The 23794-nt window shown below is 32.3% G+C and overlaps 1 protein-coding gene across 2 annotated transcripts in view; it reads left to right on the plus strand.

Annotated features, from left to right (window-relative positions):
* LOC108740787 overlaps window positions 1–23167 on the plus strand; it is a 25319-nt gene extending 2152 nt beyond the window's left edge. The window contains exons 1-6 of one of the 2 annotated variants that reach the window (XM_018475264.1): window positions 3626–4121; window positions 10552–10967; window positions 17108–17322; window positions 20830–20929; window positions 21515–21819; window positions 22357–23167. In XM_018475264.1, coding sequence (XP_018330766.1) covers window positions 10619–10967; window positions 17108–17322; window positions 20830–20929; window positions 21515–21819; window positions 22357–23160 — 1773 coding nt within the window. In that variant the 5' untranslated portion in view covers window positions 3626–4121; window positions 10552–10618 and the 3' untranslated portion in view covers window positions 23161–23167. Of the gene's footprint in view, window positions 1–3625; window positions 4122–10551; window positions 10968–17107; window positions 17323–20829; window positions 20930–21514; window positions 21820–22356 lie in introns of those variants that run through there. The other variant, XM_025980231.1, reaches the window with a different exon arrangement.
* The last annotated feature ends 627 nt before the right edge of the window (window positions 23168–23794 follow it).

Genomic DNA, 23794 nt, shown 5'->3' on the forward strand with positions numbered 1-23794 from the left:
TCTTCATTTCTAACCTTTTCTACCCACGATATCCTCATCATCCGCCTATAACACCACATTTCGAACGCTTCTAACCTTTTCTTTTCCGCCGCGCCCACTGTCCATGTTTCGCACCCGTACAGTGCCGTGCTCCAAACATACACCTTTAATATATTATATTAATTTTACAACTACATCCAAAAATTAGTATAATTTTCAGGGTAGCCATACCCAACTTAATGGTCCAAATTCTGTTGTCATTAGACACCTGATAAAGCTACGGTGTAATAAAACAGTTGCAGTGAAAGTTGTCAAATTGTATGAACGTTTTACTGTCAACATTATTCAAATTTGACTGTGCCTATCAATTAACAAAAATTAGTGCAATCAATTTCCATTAATAGTTTTTTCAATTTCTGTGTGATTAGTCAATTTGGTGGTATAATTTATGTGAATCATGTGCTTGGCACGCTTATGGAGACGATATTAACGAAATGATTTATTAGCTACAGAAATATTTCGCAGCATTTCAAGTGAAAGTTCGTTATAAATTTTTTTTGTATTAAAGCTTCAACACATCGTTAGAAAGTGTATTTTTTTTTTCGGCAATGAAACATTGAATTAGGTACACATCAGGGATCACGATATATTGTAAATGACTAAAATTATACATATATTGCCCACATTAATGGTATTATTAAGAAATTATAATCGCAGAACAGAGAAAGCATTGGTTAGACGAACATACGTATTTCCTCCAATGACGATAAACATGAAATGTAATTTATAAGTTTGCTTAAACATTAGGGAATCGTTCTGGGGTAATTTAATATTGTTCATACTTAATTAATAATAAAACTTTCGTGGTTTATGATCATTTCCATTGGTCTCGATACATCTTCTTCAGTAATGACTAATGTCTGCGTTTATTGGTGGAATTTTTATTAATTAAACTCCTGTGTCTTAGTGGTGGAAATTGAAAATTTTAGTTGGTATACCATAGAAAAAGACTATCATTCCATCTCAAAATCTACATCAAGCAAAACTACCCTAATCGTAGTAAAATATTGTTAGGGATAAAAACATTGTTCATAGTTAATTAATAATAACAATTTCGTGGTTTATGGTCATTTTAATTGATCTCGATACATCTTCAGTAATGACTAATGTCTGCGTTTATTGGTGGAATTTTTATTAATTAAACTCCTGTATCTTAGTGGTAGATATTGATCGTCGCCATTCGGACATTCTTGTTAAGGTATGCCATATTGACAGGTAAATATCTTCATTTAGGAATTTTTATTAATTAAACTAACGACGTAATAAAACCTAAACAAACCTAGATTGCAATCTTATTCAGCCCAATGCATTAATCATCGAATATTTATCTTTTATTTCTTTATATCTTTGCACTGAAGTATAGTACAACCTCAATAATCCTAACTAATTATTGCAAAGGATTGTTCGAATTATCAAACAGTAGTCGTTTGTTACATTAGGCATACATATTTATATATACTTCATTTTTTAAACAAATCTGGAACATAAAAAAGTTGTAAGATGTAACCGTAACTCCGGACTCTGAATTTTTGATAATATCAACTTTTTCCTTTATAAATAATGTAGTATATTTCCGTTTTGGCGCCATTTCTGTAACTGTAACGTAATCATTTTGCGAAATATAACATTTTGTATGTTTCTATACTTCGTTTAGTTTCTGTAGCGATGTGACCTTTAGTTTGACCGGCGCAAAGTAGAAAAGAACAGCACTAGGCCAGAAAAGAAAGGAGACAACTCTCGGCCAAACTCTTAACCTGTGAGGAGCGTATAATCCGTACAGTACTGCACGGAAAAATTGACCATTTTATCCACTACAATTGCATTGCTCNACAGTGGAATTCGTTTATTATGACTCCGCCTATATTGACCAACCACTTAATATGAAGTAATTGCAGTGTTAAGTTTGGTTTTCATATTAAATTCTCTATAGGAAAGTTTGGATATAATGACTACGTTTAAAATGACATATCGTTTATTATGACTGATTCTCAAGAAATCATATTCGGTTATAGTGACGCAAATGATTAATAGTAACATTTTCGCTCATTTTTCTGACCCTTCTTATGTATATTGATATTACAATTCATCGTTCTTTTTCTTTTTCTGTTAATAAATATATATAATTTGTAGTTTTTTCTCTATTAAACTAATTAGTAAAAACCAAAATAGAAAGTTGTTTATTTTCTAAGACTATGCTTTGTATGACGCCCGCTTAGTATGACCTGTTTGTCATTATAAGCGTATTCTACTGTATTAACTAGCCGAAATTCGGTAGCAGATAGGCTTTCTTTGGTGCGAATTTCAAAATATTTACAACGTTTTAAGACTACTTTTTAATATTAACTACACCACTAAAATAATTTTTATGGTACGTTTGAACATTGAAATGGACGATGTGGTAAAAGAATCGTAAGAACATTGTTTATTATCTGGAACATTTTAATCAGTAGGAAGAACAACATATGCAAACTAATAAAATTTCTAAAATTTTAATTAAAACATTTGATACATCATCCATTGAAGTCCTTAAGTTTAATCCACGCTATCGAACCAGTCAAGGCTCAAAGCAAAAACGTTTTTTATTTAATTAACGTTACATAATTATTTTTCATGTCATCTATGAAGCATTACAATCGTGTTATTTACTTAAATTTTCTTTTTTATTTGAATTTGTTGTTAGTGTTCACTGTCTATGAAGAAATTAGGACACGGGACTGACACCAAGGATCGTATGATCGCCTCAAAAAGTTGTTCTTTGAGGATATCGAAACTTTAATAACGCATATAAGAATGTTTAACTTTAAGCAATATTCCTTCTTCAGGATGACTAAAATTAGTAAAATTTGCATTCAATTGATAGCCACAGATATTCAGTTACTAATCCTTACATCAAAGTCAAAGAGACTGAAAGTAAGTCGGCACAGTTTTGAACAATCGTAAAATGTAATTGATACATTTCAAAAAGACACCTCGAAGGCATACTTTGATTGGCAACATAAAGAATAGAAGAACTCTAAAAAAGGGCAACGTTTTATAGTGACGATAAATCATCAGGTAAATTGAGCAACACCAAGTGTGCATAGCACCGCTCCCTTTTAGAATGCCCTGTGGAAATAGTCAAGAAACCATTGATAAATTATTGCATTTCTAAAGGAAATGTTCCACATTTTTCTCTCAAAGCTCTGATTCACCATATGCGTTCAAAAACAGATATTGTCGATTGCATGAGAGAGAAATCTGTTGGTCATAACCTATTATAGCCAGCAAATTATTTATGACATTTACCATTTTCAATTTCTAAACGATTTGAAAGTGAAATAGTTCATTACATAGAAACATTAATAATAGCAAAAATCTTATTCTGGCATTAATGTGGTTTAATTTACCCTGTTCTAGAACTAAATATGTTGTGTTACTAGTCGTTGCAAAAAGTGTTTAGTAATACAACCTTTTTACCAAAGTTGGATGGATTTAAAAATGATACAATTTGACTAAATAGATCTAGATCTAGATTTTTTCTTTATTGACCATTGGACAGACATAAATTATGAGTAGTAAATTGTGTAAAAGATTATTTTATATCTTGTCATTTTCGAACACAAGAAAGTTTCTGTCGCGATCCATGGAAAATGCAGCAAAGATTTTGGTTTCGATTTGCTTAACACGCACTTCAATCACTTTCCGCAAATTGTAGAAGTTTTACAATCGCGTTGTGTCGGGTTAAGAGAAAGTATTCCCCACTGTTCTTGCCATTGTAGCACCTGGAGTAACATGAACTCGCTGGCGGCTATTTCCACCATCCATCGTCCACGACTATTGTCAGATTGTGTCTTAATTCCTCGGTGCCGGACCGCGGTGTGGAGAGCCTTCTTTAAGAAAGTGGTCACTCGAAAGGTCCCGTTCAGTCCAGTTCCTTTGAGGAAACGCGTGAGGTGGTGAACGATTGTTGTTGCAAAAGTATAACGTAAAGTTAAGTTTTCAAACGGGATAGTGATTACAAAAGACTGTTTAGAATTCGTAAGGTGGCGATATCGTGCGTTTTCTTCAGAAGTTAGGAAACAGGTGAACGCAATCTCCGAAAGGTAAATTTTCCCGCGGTTCTCTCTTAATTATTATTTAAAAGATAACGTGATTAAACATGCGTAGGGCTAAGGAAACACATTTTTGTCAAAAAATATTCTGTACACACGTAAACACGTTACAGCTGAGTAACTGACAACATCTCTGATTCTTTTTCTCTTCTACTGATCAAATTGATACACTTTTTACTTCTTCTATATTAACTTTGGAATTTTAACATTGCTTGACTGTTATTAATTCATATAGTACTTACAATATATATATATTTAAGTTATATGCTTAGGTATATCCACAGTGACAGATCAAGATACAAGATAAGCTAAACTCTGAACTCCAAAACAGTATTTTGCAAAATTTTTCTTATTTGAAATATATTATGTATTATTTTTATGTACAACCAACCTAATTATATAGAACAGATATAAGTGTTATGTAATAATGTTTCTTTTGTTTATCACTGAATGTGATCTCGTTCACAACTTTATAAGTGCCATGATTTTCTCAGGTAATGAAACATAAAAGTCCTTGCCCCTCTAATTAAAAAGAATTGTACAGTTTCATCTTGGAATTAGCAAGGTTAATATATATAATGGAACAAATAATTAGCAGGTGCTTTGAATTATTTTTTATTTATTACTATTAAGTAATGAAATCAAGTCATTGTGAGTCAAGTCGGTAAGCACAATCTCCTATCACTTTTGTACTTTACTTGGCTATTGTTGTTTTTCATGTTATTCGGTTCTTATTTAAATAACTAGGGTTTGAACATTAAGAACTATGAAAAGTGTTTTTTTTTAATGAGATAATAGTATTAATTAACAGCTACGTTGCTATTGCTTTTTTTTGGGATTCATTGCTTTTAGTGATCTGTAATCAATAAGATTCTTTCGAGTGATTTAAAACACAAAATTGTTTTCTAATTGTCGTAATTTGGTATGCCAGAATCCAATTCATAAATCCTAATAACATTTTCCAAGTTGTTTGAATGATTATTTATCAGTCTCTCATTCATATGGGGAAAATTCACTGTTACAAACCAACAGAGAGCATTCATTATATAAACTGGAAAATTTCAAGGAAGTTATGAATTGCACAACAACGTTTTTAGGGTAGTTAGTAGTATCTACGTTTGTGTAACCTGCAGGACGTTTTCAAGTTGATACTGGTTGTTTACTCACTTTCTTTTTTTTTGGGTTTTCATTTCTAATCAATGAGTATATTGTTATTCAACCCCCATCCCGAGATTCTGGGTCATCTTCCTCTTCTAAAAAAATATCTTTCAGTATTAATTTAACAGCAATCCCATCTAAGAGTTTCTACTTTCTTTCTAGTTCTATTTTATTAAAAGTACCTATGTAATTCTTATTACTGTCATACTAATCCTTAAAAATCCGCACCATTTTTGTTGCGTACGTTATTGATTACTAATTGTATTTCTATTTGTGATAAGAGCTTTTGTATTTAAATGATGGAAGTGTTCGAGCATCAAACATTTCTGCTTCTTTAAAGTTACATGATTTGTACCATGCAAAAGAAATGCATACGTACATAGAGAGTGTACTCTTACGAATGTATTGCGTGAGTACATACATATATGGGCAAATATTAAAATAATAAACATTGTAACAACCATTCAACCAAGAATAATATCAGATCTATCCAACCATGGAATTAATTGAGCTAAAAGAACTGATACATGTTCTATTATATTATTATATTGGGACACTTCATAAAGGTACCTATAGGGCAATTAGGTATGTAATGAAATATTGAATTTTCGACAATTTTTTTAAACAATTGAGGCGTTTTAGTTTTATTGAAACCAATCTACGATCCAGTTTAAAACGATTTCTTAATTCGTCCGAAATTATCAACCTGCCAGCGAAACTGATGTAATTTACTAATGCACGTCGAACGCTTCGAAATTCCTTTTATTAAATTGCAAAATTTCTTTTTTATGTGATTAAATAATTGGCCCATGTAACACTTGAAAGATACGACTTACATAATGTCCTCGGAAAATAAAACTGCAATGGCATTAAATTAATGAAAGGGAGATATTTAATTTCACAATGAATAGTGTACAGTAAAAATAGAACAAAATGGAAAAGAAACATAAACCAGAGTGATCAAATATACTGCAACTCTTATATCTATTTATGTTACTTTCTGCAGGATCGGTTTTGATAAGCAAAGATTAATTATTATACGTTTAAACATAATTAGTTACTGACTTATTTCTTACGAAAATTGTCCGTTATAATTCCATTAAACTAAAAATGCTTTCATTTTTGAACAATTGATTAAGATATTTCAGATTAACTAAAACATAAACTATACGTTCATATAAATGGTTGCATTTGGTGTGAATATTGGAAATGAGACTATGTGAAAATGGAAAAGAGAAAAATAAGGTCGCTCCTATTAATTTTTTTTTGCATGCTTGTACAATGAGTTATAAGTAGAATTATTAACTCGAGCACACATTAAAGGCTGCCATATTGCTTTTTGAGAGACGTAAACAAATCAGGCTTATATTCTGTCGTCTTCAATATGAAAAATACCCTTTGAATTTGATATTCAGAAATAAGGCTTGATGAAAATTGGAAGACATATTCTCATATTCAGCATACACACATATATAAATGAATGTTTGTTTATTTCTTTGTCGAGTGTACGTTACCTAAATCTAAAGCCTTATTCCGATTACGATGAAGTTTAGTGAGTTGATATCTAGACCCTAAGGAAGGTTTCTGATTAAAATAAAGTAAAGAAAAAAATAAGCATTCATTTTTGTATAACTAACACTCGCAGAAATCAGTGTCGATAGATCCATCTGTATATTAGATCAGGACGACCAGGGATACGCCGGGAATATCATTGGATCTTTAATAAAATCAGTTCTTAATTTATCTACCTACATTCCGCAATTAAAATTTAAATTCATTCATCTTAGCTACTTATATATTATGTATAAGAACGGAACTAATTAGGTATACACATCCTAATACCTACGTATAACTTGTGGTCATTTCTCTTTCGGCTTCTTTTTGCTTGACTGTATGTTTTAATTACGTTGAATAGGTTTTTTCTTTTAAACACTGACCTGCCTTTTGGGTTTTATAGTACGCATACAAACCTACATATGTTTTAGTATAGCATTCAAATTGTTCAACCATGAATTGGAACAAATCGAGCAAATTTGAATGGTTTAATTGGTGCCAGAACCTTGTTCATATAACAAATAACTTTGTTTTTGAGATTAGACAAATTGTTTAATAAGTACTTTAATTGCCATTTCGATGCAGGAATTCGACCTTTCAGAATAAATACGAAATTACTATTTGAACGTTTTACCATGCAAGAATTTTCCCATAAGAAGTTCTGCTTTTATTTATGCCGCCTAATATGTGGCGGACATCTAAATATAATTAATACATCATTAAAGTTCATAAAGTTATATTATTAATTTCAATTATAAATACGTTATAACTCAATGAGCAACAGGCAGTTATATTTATGGGGCTGCAACGTAGAGAAATAAATATTAGGAAGGGAGTCAGACAGGGATGCACACTGTCACCGCTACTTTTTAATCTATACATCGAAGACGCGATCACCATCATTAACTGTAGGGATAGATATACAGGGGCAAAAGATTGGTATGCTTAGATTTGCAGATGATTTGCAATATTAGCATCTAGCAAGGAGGAGTTAGAGATAGGTTAAATAAAATGGAAGCAGTATTGACAAAACAGTACTGTATGAAAATAAATAAAAGTAAAACAAAAATATTGGTATGTAAGGAAAGGAAAAGTAGGGAAAAAGTGAATATAAAGATAGGAGACGAAAAATTAAAAGATGTGACCGATCTGGGAAGTCAGATAAGTCAGGAAGGAAGGTGTAGCAGGAATTTAAAGCAGAGGATAGCGCAGGGTTGAGTCGCCTTCAATAAAAAGAAGTCACTTTTATGCCCGCGAATGGTTAATTTAGAAATTCGAAAAGGGTTGTTAGAGGTATATGTTTAGAGCACGCCGCTGTACATGGACAGTGGGCGCGGCGGAAAAGAAAATGTTAGAAGCGTTCGAAATGTGGTGTTATAGGCGAATGATGAGGATACTGTGGAAAGAGCAGGTTAGAAATGAAGAGATATTAGAAACAGTAAGAGAACAGAGGACTCAATAAGAAATAGGCGAGATAGATCGATAGAACACCTTCTCAGGCATGAAGGTCTGGTCAGAGATATTAGAGGCAGAAACGGAAGTTAGGTGGGGTAGAGGTAGATCTAGATTAGATTAGGATATGGGTTGCTCTAGCTTTAGGGAAATGCGAAGGTTAGCGCAGGATAGGAAAGAGTGGTGATGCGTGTCCAGCCAGTCATACGAATGAAGACCTTATGATGATGATGATAATTCAAGTATAGATTTGTGACTGTAATCGTAAATAGTAAAGAATTTATCACCTGTAGGTAAATTTTGCCTATGTCGTATAGTAAATATGAACAGATACTTATAAAGTCAATAACTGATTATTACTAAATAATAACTAACACGTAATACTATTACCGTTAAAACATGAAAATTAATTCAATCTTTCCTCACAGTTCCTTTGCAGTTACACAGTAGTGTTCTAAATTTTCACTCTCAAGTTTAAAACGCATTTAAGCAAGTGAAAGGTAACTTGCAAATATGAATATGAGAATGTCTCAACTAATTGCCAATAGAACTAATTATTTTTTTTTTATTGCAGAGCACTTTCACAAGGTGATCTTCTTTAATTTCTGTATATGTTATGTACATGACTTTGGAGTAACTTCTGTTACTTCCGCGTATTTTCTTACCTTCTATTATATGAACGTAGATGTCAATTTACACATGTTTTCACTTAGTTGCATCTTACAATGTTCATTTTATGAGTTTTCTCTGTAGAAATTTAAATGAACGTTGCAGGAAGTAAGAGGTAACTTTTCAATTTTCATAGCTATGCGCGATTCAAGGTTCAATGCAAGGTTACGATGAGTTATGCTTCTTTTGTGCTTTGTTGTCAAAGTGGTAGAAATGATGGCGGCTTTCTGTTTGTTTTTTTAAAGTTTGTTTCAAGTATTTTTCGATTTATTAAATTTTTTGACTGAATCGTATAAAATAAGTCCACAGACAGTCACTTAAAAGTTCTTTTAATGGTAATTTGTGTTTCAATAGCATACAAATACCCATATGGGCTTAGAAAAATGGTTGCTATTTTGCAGACATATAATTTATACGTAAAACCCATGATTTTGAATAATCATGTAGTTGTTAATCTACGTCTTTTACTAGCGTAACCTAGACTTTTCCTTCTGCTTACATTAGTAAATAGTAATTTAATTTCATTAATACCTGCTGTTGTTCGAAGAAAGTCTGAACTTCTAAATCTCTGATGTACGTTCAGTTGAATTCTATGAAAATTGAAAAGGAAACTGCTAAAGGTGTAAATATAATAGTACCAGTGAAAGCAGTTTTTAATTAAATCTTCTTTACCAAGTTAATTTATTAATACTAGACGAAATGAATTTTAATTATAAATACCCCTTTCTTCTGGTTTTAAATTATTAAGTGGAGATATTCAATTTGATTCAATTTTTCTTGATAAACCAACGATTGGAGGTAATGAATGGTTTGATTTAAAGACGGGGTTAAGGCATTTGGGGTCATTGATTATTGATAAAAGTAATTTTATTAACAGCTGATTGTAAAATGATCAAAATAATCGAAATATAAATTTCGTAGGAGCAGCTATTATTGTGAAATATATGAAATATATAATAGAAAAACGAGGTTGTGATTGTGGTTTCAAATTTAATGAGCTGGTGTCTTTTTTCGACATTTACTAGAAAGTTGGTCAAATATTTATAGCAATTTTGCAATACATACAGGTGTTTATTACTATCATAAATTCTACTACTGTAAATCGACGATTTAGTATTAAAAATAAGCACTGCTAATATTGTAAATATTAATGTTATGAGATGAAAAGATATTGTTACAAAAAAATTATTATTCAAATGAATATTCAAAATCATTAAGTATCTGCTTAAGAATAGTTTACAGAAGGAATCTGTGCTGCACTAGATAGATATACCTAGTTGTACAATCAAGCAATCGTTAACAAAATTGTAAAATTGAAGTAAAACTGTTGTGTAAGTTTCACTATTTCCTTTTTTAATTTCTTTTCCATCAGTTACGATACGACACCGTTCACTGATTGCAGAAAATATATTTGAAACTTATTGACAATTATTTTACCACATTTTTGCTTTTCAAATGACTCGAATAATACGCCATTCGGAAACATTCGTTGAATAATAAACAATTATCGTATTTAATGATTTTATTATTAATTTATTTTCAACGATAATATAAATGATTCCAATTTCAAATGAATCCTTTATTTCAGAATGTCTTGATGTAAGGACTTCCCCTCGCAACGTCCTCCATAAAACTGATTATAAGAGAAAATCATAATGAAGCAGTTATTGATTTTATTCCTTTTGGCACCTTTTTGTTTTTGTGTGAGCGACTGGCAGCCTGTGCTGCCTGCCGACGTCTATCGCCATACTCACAGCGGCGTTTCGTCCGCCACCGAGCCACCTTCATACAGTCGTTTAATCGCTCAACAGTATAAACAGCCGGCCCTGGACAAATCTATCGCGAGTGATCAGTGTGAACTGCACAAAGTCGGTTTTACTCAGGACCTTTATTTTCAATATATCCAATACAAAATCGGCATTCCAGAATTAAAGGAATTTACACTTTGTTATTGGTCTAAATTTTATAATCACAGTAACGATCATCCCGTATTTTCATATGCAGGTAAGACTACTATTTATCTATTAAGTTATTTAATAAAAAAAAACGTGCCTAACACGTTGAAGTAAAGTACGCCGGGATTCGTTTCAGCAAGTAAATATCCATATACTTAAATGGACATTGTTGGAGCGTACGTAATCCTCATATGTAGCATCGTACTACAGATGGCGTTTACCGCGCCATTTGTAGTATTTTAATATTAAGATATTTATTTACCTAATGGCAGCAACCAAATATACCTATTTAATGTACCTTTTCACGTGACTGATTCTATTCAAGTTGTACTACATTAAGTAGTGCGGAAAATAGTTACTGTTAGCTATAGGAACAAGAACTTACTAATATAATCTTCACTTCACTTGTTATCTAATTTATCTTTGCTGGTTATGAGCATATTTCGAAAGTGAATTGTACTGTATAAATCCACAGTGAATATTGAAATTCTTAAATTAATAAAAAAAATAAGTATACATTATTATATTTAAATTAATATAAAACCTATAATTATAAGAAATACTAAACATCATCACAAGGTAATCGGTCTAGGGCTAGTTGGACACATTTTACTCCTTCCTATCCAAAAGCTCAGCCAATGTTTGCGGAAAACTACAATATCCGACATCCTTAACTATCTGCGGACAGTTATCCAATCTAGATCATTTTCTGGTTCTCTTTATTCATGCTTCTGCTTTAAGTATGTCAATGCCTGGTTTTAAAGAAATGTAAAGATTAGCTCAGGAAAGGAAAGAGTGGAAGTGCGTGACCAGCTAGTCTTAGGACTGACGACTTTATGATGATGATTATGTTGAAGATGTCCTACCATCCTATCTTTTATTTTATTTTTTTGAATTTTTTCTTCTGGGATTTTAATATTTTGTGTTTGTAAATTGTTTGGATTAAGCCTGAACATAATATTTTTACTTGTGCAAAGGTAATATAAATCCCTGCTGCTTTTGTTGGACAGATTCATTCATTATTTGAAAAAAGGTTCTCACTTTAAATAGGGTAAGGTAGGCTAAATCGTACCATTTTTAAGTAATTCATGGATTTAAATTTTAATTTGTTACATTAAGTGTTAGTAAAAGCATTTTTGAGTAAAAAGAAGTTTATTTTGCTTATAGGCAAAAGAAAACCTAAATATAATACTTACAACATATATAAAACTTAATAAAACTTAAACCCTTCGAGCAGTACGATTTGGCAAACTTATTCGGTAAATCGTACCTCTATGTCTCCAAATCGTACCTAAAACTTGTTTTATGGAAGAAACTAAATATTTATTTGCAATTAACATAAATATATTTTTTTAAAGATTTCCCAGAACCTGCACAGCTTTCATGGACCCACAGCTTGCAATTTTGGCACTGCACTATATCCTCAATAGCAGTATTTTCGCATACTAGGCAATACCAATCTTTACTGTTTAGTTCTATTTGAATTGTTTTTGGTCGAGACGCTTTGCTTATTGAATCCCGAATAGATCTAGCAATAGATACTTTCTCTGGTAGTCTCAAAGACAAAAAGGGATGCCGTTTCATAAAATTGTAAAACCAATTTTTCCGACCTAGTCCTGTTTCTCTGTTGAAAGTATGTGGAATATATCTTTTCAGCAACTTGAAATGTCAGGCGACGAACATATGTTAGGTGTTATCCAAAACAGAGAAGCTTCTAAACACAGAAACTTCTAATTTTATAAGATGTTGTGCCAATCCTTGTCCAATACTGTTAGCCGGCCGTAATGCATGTTTTTTTCGTTGGCTACTTTGTTTAGTGAACGCAAATGATGGTACTTCCTTTTGTTTGCCACTACAGTTTTATATTATACCTATGTACAACAACAGTCTGATAAATCAAATGCGATATGTGCTATTTTTAAGACAACCGGTATTAATGAGTTTAATATTAAATAACAGACCATTGGGCCCTACAAGAAATGTTTTCAATTCTAATTTAATATAAAAACACATAAACACAAGTATTAGGCCGGTAAATCGTACCGGTACGATTTAACAACGTTTGTCGGTACGATTTATCGGACTTCTACGTTTTGTTTTCTTAGTTAGAACAAAACATTTGTACAGCATATTTTAATCTTCTTTTAGTGTGTGGTTGACAATAAATTGCTATTAAATCAGTGCATACTAAAATACATCGTGTTGTACTTACCTAGTATTAAATAAAGCCTTAGACACGACAAGGAAATATTACACCCGTAAACTGCCTTTTTCATTATCCACCATATTCGTAAATACAACCGTCATTGCAAAAAACATGACATCTACATTAATTTGTATTGAATAATAGGTTTTAAGTTTGAACACAAGATAGCACAATATGCATCCTAAATATGAAAAGTAACGGTGGTACGATTTAGATTATGGTACGATTTACCCAACCTTACCCTAAATCCAAGGTATTTTTTTACGTGTTGCAGGTGCTTTTGAATAGACTTTTTTCTGCTTCTATTTTGATTTTGATATGTGTACCAAACATTTTCATCATCATAAGGTCGTCAGTCCTAAAACTGGTTGGACACGCACCTCCATTCCTTCCTATCCTAAGATAATCTTTGCATTACAGACATTACAGACCACTTCGAATTATATTATTCGATTAAGCTAACGTGCCTATCACGTTGAGGTTGGCTACGCCGGGATTCGTTTTCAGCAAGTAGATATCCACATAAGTGGACCTTATTGGAGCATACGTAATCCTAAAATGTAGCATCGTGCTACAGATGGCGTTTACTGCGCCATTTGTAGTATTTTCTAAAACGCTCTGTTAAGACAGCAGGTAAAAGTTGGTCTGTGTTCTGTCGGAGCTGCCTCCGACGAGCTGATGAGATCCAAAAAGATCGAAATCGCGATCCGCGTCTGGTAGTTTCGACAGAATACAGACCACTTCGCATTTTTTTTAATCTTTGCATTTGTAAACTAAAACTAGAACTTCCCACATCCTTAACTATTTGTGAACAGTTATCTGATCTCAGCTTGCTTCTTTACCAAATTGCTTATTATGTGTAATATCTATATATTTATTATTTCAATGTGTTTCCGGGAGTATGTTTCAATTTTTCGTAACAAACAATCTTGCAATTAGATAGATAATACTCGTCGAGCAATTAATTCTTAGATTTATCGTTCTCCCTTTCCGGTATTAAATTTATTGGGGTGTGTAATTGCACAATCTCCTTAATTAAACAACCGTGCTTATTGTGATTTATCAACCTTATAAATCTTTATTGGACAAAGTTCGAAATTCACTAACGGCGAGTTTAAGGAGCGTCTAAAATGTCCTTTCGATGAAATTCACTTTCACTGCTCAGGAGGTTAATCTCGTTCAAGCGAACAACTCAGGTACCTATTGAGGAGAAAAATAAGTTTGGAGGTACAAGTGCAAACAGGAAGTAAATAAATTAAAAATTAAGGTCACCTCAGGAATAAGATCATCTTTCGCTTACAAATAAGGAACGTTCTGCAGACAGTCTATTACTTTCAAATGACTGAAAGTATAAATGACCGCACTTGATGCATTCATAAAATCAGGTTAGAATAGAAAGAAATTTAAATGTAGATCAGAAACATTCGTTTCATTACGTTGTTAGTGATGTATGAAAGTAACAATCAGTCACGCACTTGTCAACTGATTTGAATATAAACAATTTTCTCAAATGACGTTGTTCACTTGGTTTAAAACGTTGTAAAGAGCTTTAGTTACAACGTTCTTCAGAATTTTCCATTATTTTCTACAGCTATCGTAAAGAAAAACACCATATGGTACTTTCGTATGGCTTCTTACCGAAAATGATTACATACGTATTCAAATGCGTTCTATTTTCCTTTCAAATGATTTTTCATTCCTCTCCTTTTATACCTTAAAAATCTAGACAAACTTTGACATTCGTTCACGTATTAATATACCGATATGATTTAAAATTAACTCTCACTAACGTAAAAGTAGGTGCAAACTTTTCATTTCAACAGCAGTTTAACTTTTACGTTTATTCATGTAAACATACGCTTATACTTACTTATACCCAAACATTACATTTTCACTTTTTTCAAGTTATTCTTATTACATTAGCACGTAACTGCAAGTGCCAGTTTCCAGTTATTACTTCATTGTAATTAAACATAATCGAACATGCTAAATTAACTAGAATTAATTAATTAATTTAAATAATTACAATGATTTAAAAATTTGTACATAGGCAAGTAACAGTAATTATTGAATAAATTAATCTTTTTATTGCTTTCGTGGTGTACATAAACAGTCACAAAAAATAAACTTTGCGTTTAAATTGTTGTACATGATAGAAATTAAATAGTTAATTAACAATTCTAAAGAAGATGACCACCAAATTCTTAGACGAAAAATAATTCATATTACAAATCAAAAAATGAAATTCAATATTAATTTTTAGCATATACAGTATTGCAAAATGGTTGAGATGCTTTGAGGTCGACCAATGTTTATGTTTTACATGAAACGGACAGCGAAAGAAGTATACAGAGAATTATTCACGGTATTTTGCATATTTTGAAAATTTTTTAGTTCCCGTGATCATCTGTTTGTCTTAATCAAAGATGAACCTTCATTATCCATACAGAATCTTATCATGCATTATAATAAAAATCGGATGTTCAAAAGCAATTTATATTTAACACTAGTTAGTAGGTGATAGATACTTTATTGTTAATTTTCAAATATTTAATTTATCCAGGAATAAAATTTGAAAATACCTATAAATTAATCAAATCAGTTTAATCTGGATTTAATAAGGCTGTGACGGCGTAATCACTGTTTAGTGGGGTGGAAACGTTAAGAAGAAAACAAATTGTATTTTGCTGTTAAACCAAGTATATTAACAGGAAACTTTTAGTAAATGCTTGTTTTTAAACCAAAACCATTTCTATTCTTCTATCCTGTCGTTGTGATACTGTAAGTACGTTATTGTATTTTCATTTTTTTTTTTTTTGAATATAAGACGTTTGCAATAAAATTATTCACTGTATGCATTTGCAATACACCCATCATCGCTTCGAAAAAATATGCAAAATATAGTTATTTATATAAAACCATAAAGACAATATTTATGTATTTATGTAACAAAAAGTTAATGTAATAGAAATGAAAAAGTATTTCAATGGTTTGAACCTGACATTCGATTTCACTTTTTTATAAACGCTAATACCTGCTTGATACGACTTTGCTAGCGGAACTGTTTTTTACCTTGACAGTAAACTTGAAATTAATAGACAGCGAAAAAGAAAGCATAAATTAGTTGACCAATTATCCTCACTATTCGCCATGTATAACACACTAACTTAGTTTTAAAATATTACTTCATGGATTCACGATGCTGAAAATAAACCTAATACCAACGTATTTGGGTTTACACCGCGACCTCCATCGCGCAGGACATCAGGGTCCTTACGATCTCGACTGACCGTCTAACACACTGAATTGTTATTGTTATAAATATTTTTTTTAAGTTTGTTTGTTTTACGAATTTAAAACAAAAATAATCTATTTCACGATTATTCATTTTGATAGTTACTAAAAACCTATAGAGTTATAGATTTCACTAAAAACCATTAAAGGACTAAGGCACAAATTTTTAAGAAGAGGCTGAAGGGGTTGGTCATTTCCTTATTATGAATAATTTGTGGCTTGATTTACTTCTATACTATAAATTATTTAGAAAATAGAGAAAGATTGTTAAATGTGTATTTTGGAGCGTGGCGCTGTACAGGTGCGAAACATGAACCCGTGAGCGCGGCGGAAAAGAAATGGTTATAAACGTTCGAAATGTGGTGTTGTCGGCGAATGATGAAGATACCGTAGATATAGAAGGTTAGAAAAGAAGAGGTATTAGAAAGAATAGAACAGAGGCCTCTATAACATATTAGAGGCAGAAACAGGAGTTAAGAGAAGCAGAGGTAGACCTAGATTAGATTACTGTTCGCAAATAGTTAAGGATATGGGATGTTCTAGTTTTAGGGAAATGCGATAGGATAGGAAGGAGTGGAGGTGCGTGTCCAACCAGTCTTAGGACTGACGACCTTATGATGATGATGATTGATAACTACACATACGGAGCTTTTAGTGGTACCATTTTATTGTCAAATTTTATTTTACAGTTGAAAATCAACCACGTGCCATACTTGCTTGGGTATCAAATACCGAAAGATCGAGTTACTATAGTTTATCAGTTCATGGACACACACTCTATCGTCTTAATTATCCTTTAAGAATGAACAGATGGTACCATTCCTGTCAGAGTTGGAACGGACGAACAGGCGAATGGCAAATTTGGGTAAATGCCGAAAGAGTTGGACGAGGCTTCCTTAATAGGGTAAATAAAAGACAAATACTTTGTAGCTCTTGGTGCAATTTGTGCTTGAGCCTTTTTGCGTTAAATATTTGAATAGGAGATAAGTCCAATAAAAAGTCACCTGGTCTACTGAGCCGCGTCAATTGACCATAAAATTGAATTAAGATTGAAGAAGCTCTAAGTCTTTGACAGGAGTAATCAAACTATAACCCGAGATAAAAATGTTCAGTGTCTCAGAGTCTCTGAAAGCGCGACTCGAGTCTCCGTCTCTCATCGAGTCTCTCTGGTGTCGCTGAGAGAGACTGTCGAAAAAGCTGTTTAGCGTCTCTAAACGAGACTCAAATCGCTCATAAGGAGATCCTCATTTCGTATCCAGAATCTGAACGAGAGACTCGAATCTCTGAACGAGAGATTCGAATCTCTCAATAAGTGGTGTCTCGATAAGTCTAAGTCTGGTTACAATTTTCTAAGTTCAAGATATTTCAGAGACCCCGTCTTTCTACGAGAGACTCGAGTCTCTCAATTTTTCAGTTTTATTCATTCAGTCTCTCTGTGAGAGACTCGAATCTCTGAATTAACAATTTTATCGTTTGAGTCTCTCATACAGAAACTGTGAGAGATCCATAAAAACACCTAGGCAATAACTGAGAGACTGTGAGAGACGCTCTCAGAGACGCTGGACGACTCTTAAAGACTCTGAGAGACTGGAGAGAGACTGAAAATTTTTGTCTAGGGAAGTTATAGTTGCCTTACATTTAGTTATTTATAACTTTAGTTACTTATAACACTAACTTTATAAGCTGATGTAGGATATGTGACCACCTGTTTCCAGTGGTGGCTCATGAGTAAATATTAATTTTATAGCAAAAGGGACATAACATTGTCCTTACGCATTATTATATTCATCAGAATTTTAACATTATTTATTACTAGGTCAGTGCTCATTCCGTTATTCATTTACGTACCTGCTTTTTGTGCGGAAAAACTAACATCCTTTAGGTAATTGAAATATGATGGTTGTATTAATAAACTAAAACAACACTGTGAAGCTTGAGGTGCTCGTACAATATTGTATGGGATTAACTAGGTAGGCAGAAACATATTGATGTAATTATTCTAGCGGTTACAAGGTTATAAATGAGAATGTATTCTGCAAATGTTTACAAACAAATAGGACATGCGAATTGTTAAAAGTATTCCTTTTCAAAAACTTCGTTTGACCTTCGCTATTTTATAATTATATCGAGTATTGATAATAAAATAGTAGACAGCGATTGTCATTACGGGTAGCAGTACCTATTATTATGCAGTCGGTCACTAATCTGGGTCGATATATTATATACACACATATCTAATTATATTATGGTTCTAATTATAACTGATCGTTAGCAATGTTGAACATTAAGTATTCATGGTGATTTCAATAAATTTTAGCGTTCGTCCTATTAGTATAACGTACGCCACTGATGTGTTTCGACACTTAGGGTGTCATCTCCAGCTAGAGACATTTACTCTATTTGATTTTCTTGCATTAACTGGTAAAATTTTAACTGACCATGGAAAACGCGAAGGATAATTCGTTCCATAAGTCGATTAGCTTTAGATGTCTGTAGCGGTAGTTCGGACGAATTTTGTGTACAGTGGTGACCTGTGAAGTTCTAATTAAGAAATTTTTAAGGAATTGCTTTTATCAAAATTATTATTTATTTTCTTTTTATTGATAGATAATTTCCAAAAGGTAATTCCTCCTCTTTCACTTTTTTGCTATTGGCCTTTTCTCCTTTTTACCTTTTTTTCCAGTATTTAAGTGTATCTTGTCTTTTACTTTTACTTTTTATTATTTATTTTGCTTACGGAATTTACAGTGATCAAGTTGATGGACTAAATGAACATAAGAAGTTTATCTATACAAATTGTCGTAATTTTATACTAGTCCCAGTAACAGTACATCCAACAAACGATGATATAGGATATATCTTAGTACTCAAAGATTAGTCGCTGTCTGTCAAGTCGTTCAGTTATTGTAGGGGAGTAAAACCCCGTATGTTGTACGCGTCACAATAATCATTAACTCTACCAATATTTTCCTATGGTCTGTTAAACTTTTAGCTGTAATGTATATTGTAATGCAAAGTTGTGTATAATTCCTACAGTTAAAATGAAATCGGTTGTTTAAGGATTAATGTGAAGGAATCTATCTCAATTGTCACACAAAAACGGCGCTCGACTGAATCTAACGAATTCGGCGTCGGTTTTTAATTTAATGACTTGGACATATAATGCATAAACAAACAGCCTAAAAAACGTTAACAGTATTAAACACAGAACGTATTGTTTGCTTTTCTACAGCACAGTTTTCATGGAATCCTTGCTTTTATCTTCCACTAAAGTAGGACACTGCATTAGTGGAATTAAGCACACGCTAGAACAAAACAAAAAATATAGGTAAATCCATTTTGTCTGGCGCAATAACTGCTGGTGTAATTCGCAAAATGGAAACGGAACTGGGTCTTGATGTGTTACCCATTTCTTCGCGTAGTTGTACTATATTCTTATAAGGAATTTGTAATTTTTAGATGAGAAAATTGTATTATCAACTTCAGAATTAACTGCTTTATACTCAAACGTTTTGAAAAATGCTTTCGTTGAGCATTACAGTTAAGTGTAGTTAAGACGATTTTTGTTTATATATTTTCAATCTACTTCGACCATCTTTTTAATTTTTTCAAGGAAGGTTTAGGATTTATATGATTTAATTGAGCATATAAACAATTACTTAATATTGTGACTGTTTTGTTATTAGTTCAACTTTTGCATAGATAATTTAAATATTATACAAAGAAAAACTTGTTACCATAATCTTCACTTCACTTGCTATTTAATTTACTTCTGCTGGATCTAAATATGATGTGCAGGTAATTAAAGACAAATATGTGTATTTCACTTGCACTTTTATCACAACTTTCACTGGTTTCTCTTTCAACCACAGATTCAGCTCTTATATTTGAAATTTATTTCAGGAAGGTAGGTAAAGGTAGTTTCTTCCTTATTGTGGTATAATTCTTCGTTAAAGAAATTTTGTATTAAGATCTGTTAAGTGTTACAATACCACTAGAATTTTTGAATGTTATTAACAAGAGGTAATCTTTGTTCATTCACATTTAACAAAATTATAAATGATTATTTATTTCTTGATGAGTTACAACAATCTTTAGATTAATATCAATATCTCAAAACCTATTTTATTGACATAAAAGACGATATAAGAATGCATGAATTAGTATTCCTTTTAAACAAATAATAATTGATGATTGACATTTGATATTATTCACTTGACTGACATAAATTAGGTTAAGTTACAGTTTTTTATACAGTTTGTAACTATATCAATATTAATAGCTGATAATTAATAATCGAATTGCCATTTATTTTAATTGATTGTTATCGGATCGTTTCACACAATTTTAATGAAAAACAGCCTTAATTTACAGCGTTAATTTTCTTATCTTACTTCTATTTTCTCTTTAGTTAGTGGATCACAAAATACCATCTGGAGGAATAGCGATCACCGGCCAAGAACAAACACAATACGGTGGAGGATTTATCGAAGGAGATTATGCTCCCAAAGGTAGAAAAAACTCGCAAAAACAATAAATAAAAGCTCGACTTTCTAAACGTTTCTCCGAAGACGCTGTAAGGGCTTCGATCGGGGATGTTTCAGTAATAGAACAGCGGTCATTAACTCACCCGATGAGAAATATCGGAAAAAAAAGAACGGAGAAATACCGAAGGGAAAACTTGCGACGAAGCGCTCTACAACCATCATTTTACATTAATCGTTTTGTAAACTCATAGTTTGTTGGAAAGTTTAGCTGTAATAAAAGAAAAACAAAGAAAAGAAATTGAAAAAAGTTTTAGAAATGATTTGCTAAACGAACGGTTGTTTGAAAAGTTTTTCTCTTTTTTATTATAACTCATTTTCCTTTCAAAGACCAGGAGGAATTTTGGAGAAACAAAATGACATAAAAAATGTTCAAGTCCAAAAAAAGAAATAAAATTGTTTGTCATTTTTATCCTTCTGAACGGGATGCGAACTAGCTCTTTATGTCGTAGCCACAAATCTTCGTTAGTCGTACGCGCGCAGCTTCCGTTGCATAATAAAAGTTTACTATTACTGAACCAAAAGAAATAAATTAATTTATCCCTATTTTAGGCGCAGGGGGAATGCTTGGGGAAATAACAATGCTTCAACTGTATAAAGTTGCCTTGACAGCTGGTAAAGCTCATAGAGACCACAAACATCATCACGGTCAACTTTACGATCACGATGGCAATTTAATTACTACAACACCATTACCTCTTACATCACCCAGATCGACACTTCCCCCTCACCCTCTCTTAATAGGCGGTCAGCTCAATCCAGAAGCCGCTTTCGAAATTGCTAGCAGCAACTTACCTGGCAAAGTACCGCAACATTGGGTTACTTGGAATTTTGTACACAACCCTTTCTTCCCACACGTAAGTGTCGGTTTTTTTTATTTATTAACTATATTTCAGAATTAAATTTTTATTTTTACGAAATTTATATTAATTTAAGTGCCTATTTAAAAATTGTTATTTTCACCTAGTGTAGCTGGTGATTACCAGATTACGCCAACCGTTTTCACCTTAAAATAAATGCAACAGTTTCTATTTAGTGATGCAAAAAGAGTGAACCTGTTTACCGTAAATAAATAATTTATGATGCTTAGAATTCCGTTTCACAATTCTGCAAATCAGCGTATTTTACAATTATTTTCAACAATAAGTAATTCTCATTTGCAATATTCAGTACCCTAATTGAACCTTCAATTTGCCAATCGTAAGTAACACTTATTAGTTTCAATTCAATTAAAATCGAACCAGTCTTCGGAGTGAAGACATTAAGAAGATGAAATTAAAATTAAAACGATTACAATTTATTTATACTGAATTTGTTTTTCTGTTTCTGTATTACCTACTTAGTTATATTACGAAAATTTCCACTTATTTGCTAGACTGAGTTTTCGTTTACAGCCAGATACTTTGCCTGGACCTCCTGGTAGAGGACCACAATTATTCTTCAGCCAGCCTTCCAGACAAGCCAGTCCAGCTCCCTCCAACACTAGACCCCTCATCCTCACCGGTAATTCGTTACAAAAACCGCAGACCCAATCTCTCTTGCAACAACAACTGCTTCAAAACAGTGTTAAACCCCTTCCTGCCACACCTATTTTACCTACCCCTGGTCCGTCTCTTCTTAGTGGAGAGTTATTCCATTCAAGGTTATCAAACCCAGCAAGTGTACAATTTATAGACAAGACCCAGCTTGAAACCCATCAGTTATTTAAAAGGGAACACAAAAAAGACAAAGAAGTTGAGAATTTGTCGATAGAAGATGACAAAGAATTCGGAATGAAATTGTCGTCGAAAAGAAAAACTAAACGTCAAGGAGATAACTCAGAAGAAACAGTAATGAATGGTGACAGCGATGAAAGTAACGAATCTTCCGATTCGAAAAAGAAAAGACAACTATTTGTTGGGTCGTTTAGCGATAATGACTACCTTGGTGACACTCCAACGTTTGAATTAACATTTGAGCAAAGCTTGCAATACGGTTTGGCAGGAATTGGTCACAATGTGCCAATAATGCAACAACAGCGGAAGGAAGATGACAGAGAACCGGCAGAGGCCGAAGTTACCGCAGTAATGAACGTTTGTTCCGGTTGTGAAGAAGAACCATTCGAAAGGGCTTTAATTCTTTCGTGGCGATCTGTACCTAAGAAGCTTTACTCTGGAGCTTATTATCTGCCCGCACAAACCCAATGCAGACTTTTCTAAGCTTATTGTAGGTACAATAATTGTTTTGAAATTATTATTTTCCTTTATGTATGCGCTAGTCGTGTGCGATTGTTATGCCTGTCAATCTCGTTGCTATGTTAATGCATCCATTTATTTTTAAGTCTATTTATATGTATTGTATAAATGAAAATTATTTAATAANTATATGTTTCATAATTTAAATATTTGTTTAAAACATCAACAATCTTCATTATCTGCATTTAAATTGTTTAATGAAAAAAAGTTTTTCTGCATCCAACGGTACCTCTGTGTAGGTATCAAATTCAAATCTTTTCTTTTTTCTGTTTAGGTACTTTATTAGCACATATTTTTGTAAAAAGCCCAATACATAACACATATATTACAAACAACATTTTTAAAAGAATTAATTAATATTGATGTTGTAAATAAATATTTAACTTAACAGATACCTCGAAATAGTTCAAAACAAACAAAGCGAAACGATGGAAATTTGTTAATATATTGGATGAATTACCTCAACAGTTTAGATTTAGGTACTTTTATACATTTTAGATTAAAGTGACAAAAATAGAAATCAATTAATTTATAGAATCACTTGAGAGACAGCCAATTGTATTCCTAAATTCTGCCACTTCGCAAAATCCGTATCCCT

This window comes from Agrilus planipennis, unplaced genomic scaffold (assembly GCF_000699045.2).
Source record: "Agrilus planipennis isolate EAB-ADULT unplaced genomic scaffold, Apla_2.0 scaffold22, whole genome shotgun sequence".
Taxonomy (NCBI): Eukaryota; Metazoa; Arthropoda; class Insecta; order Coleoptera; family Buprestidae; genus Agrilus; species Agrilus planipennis.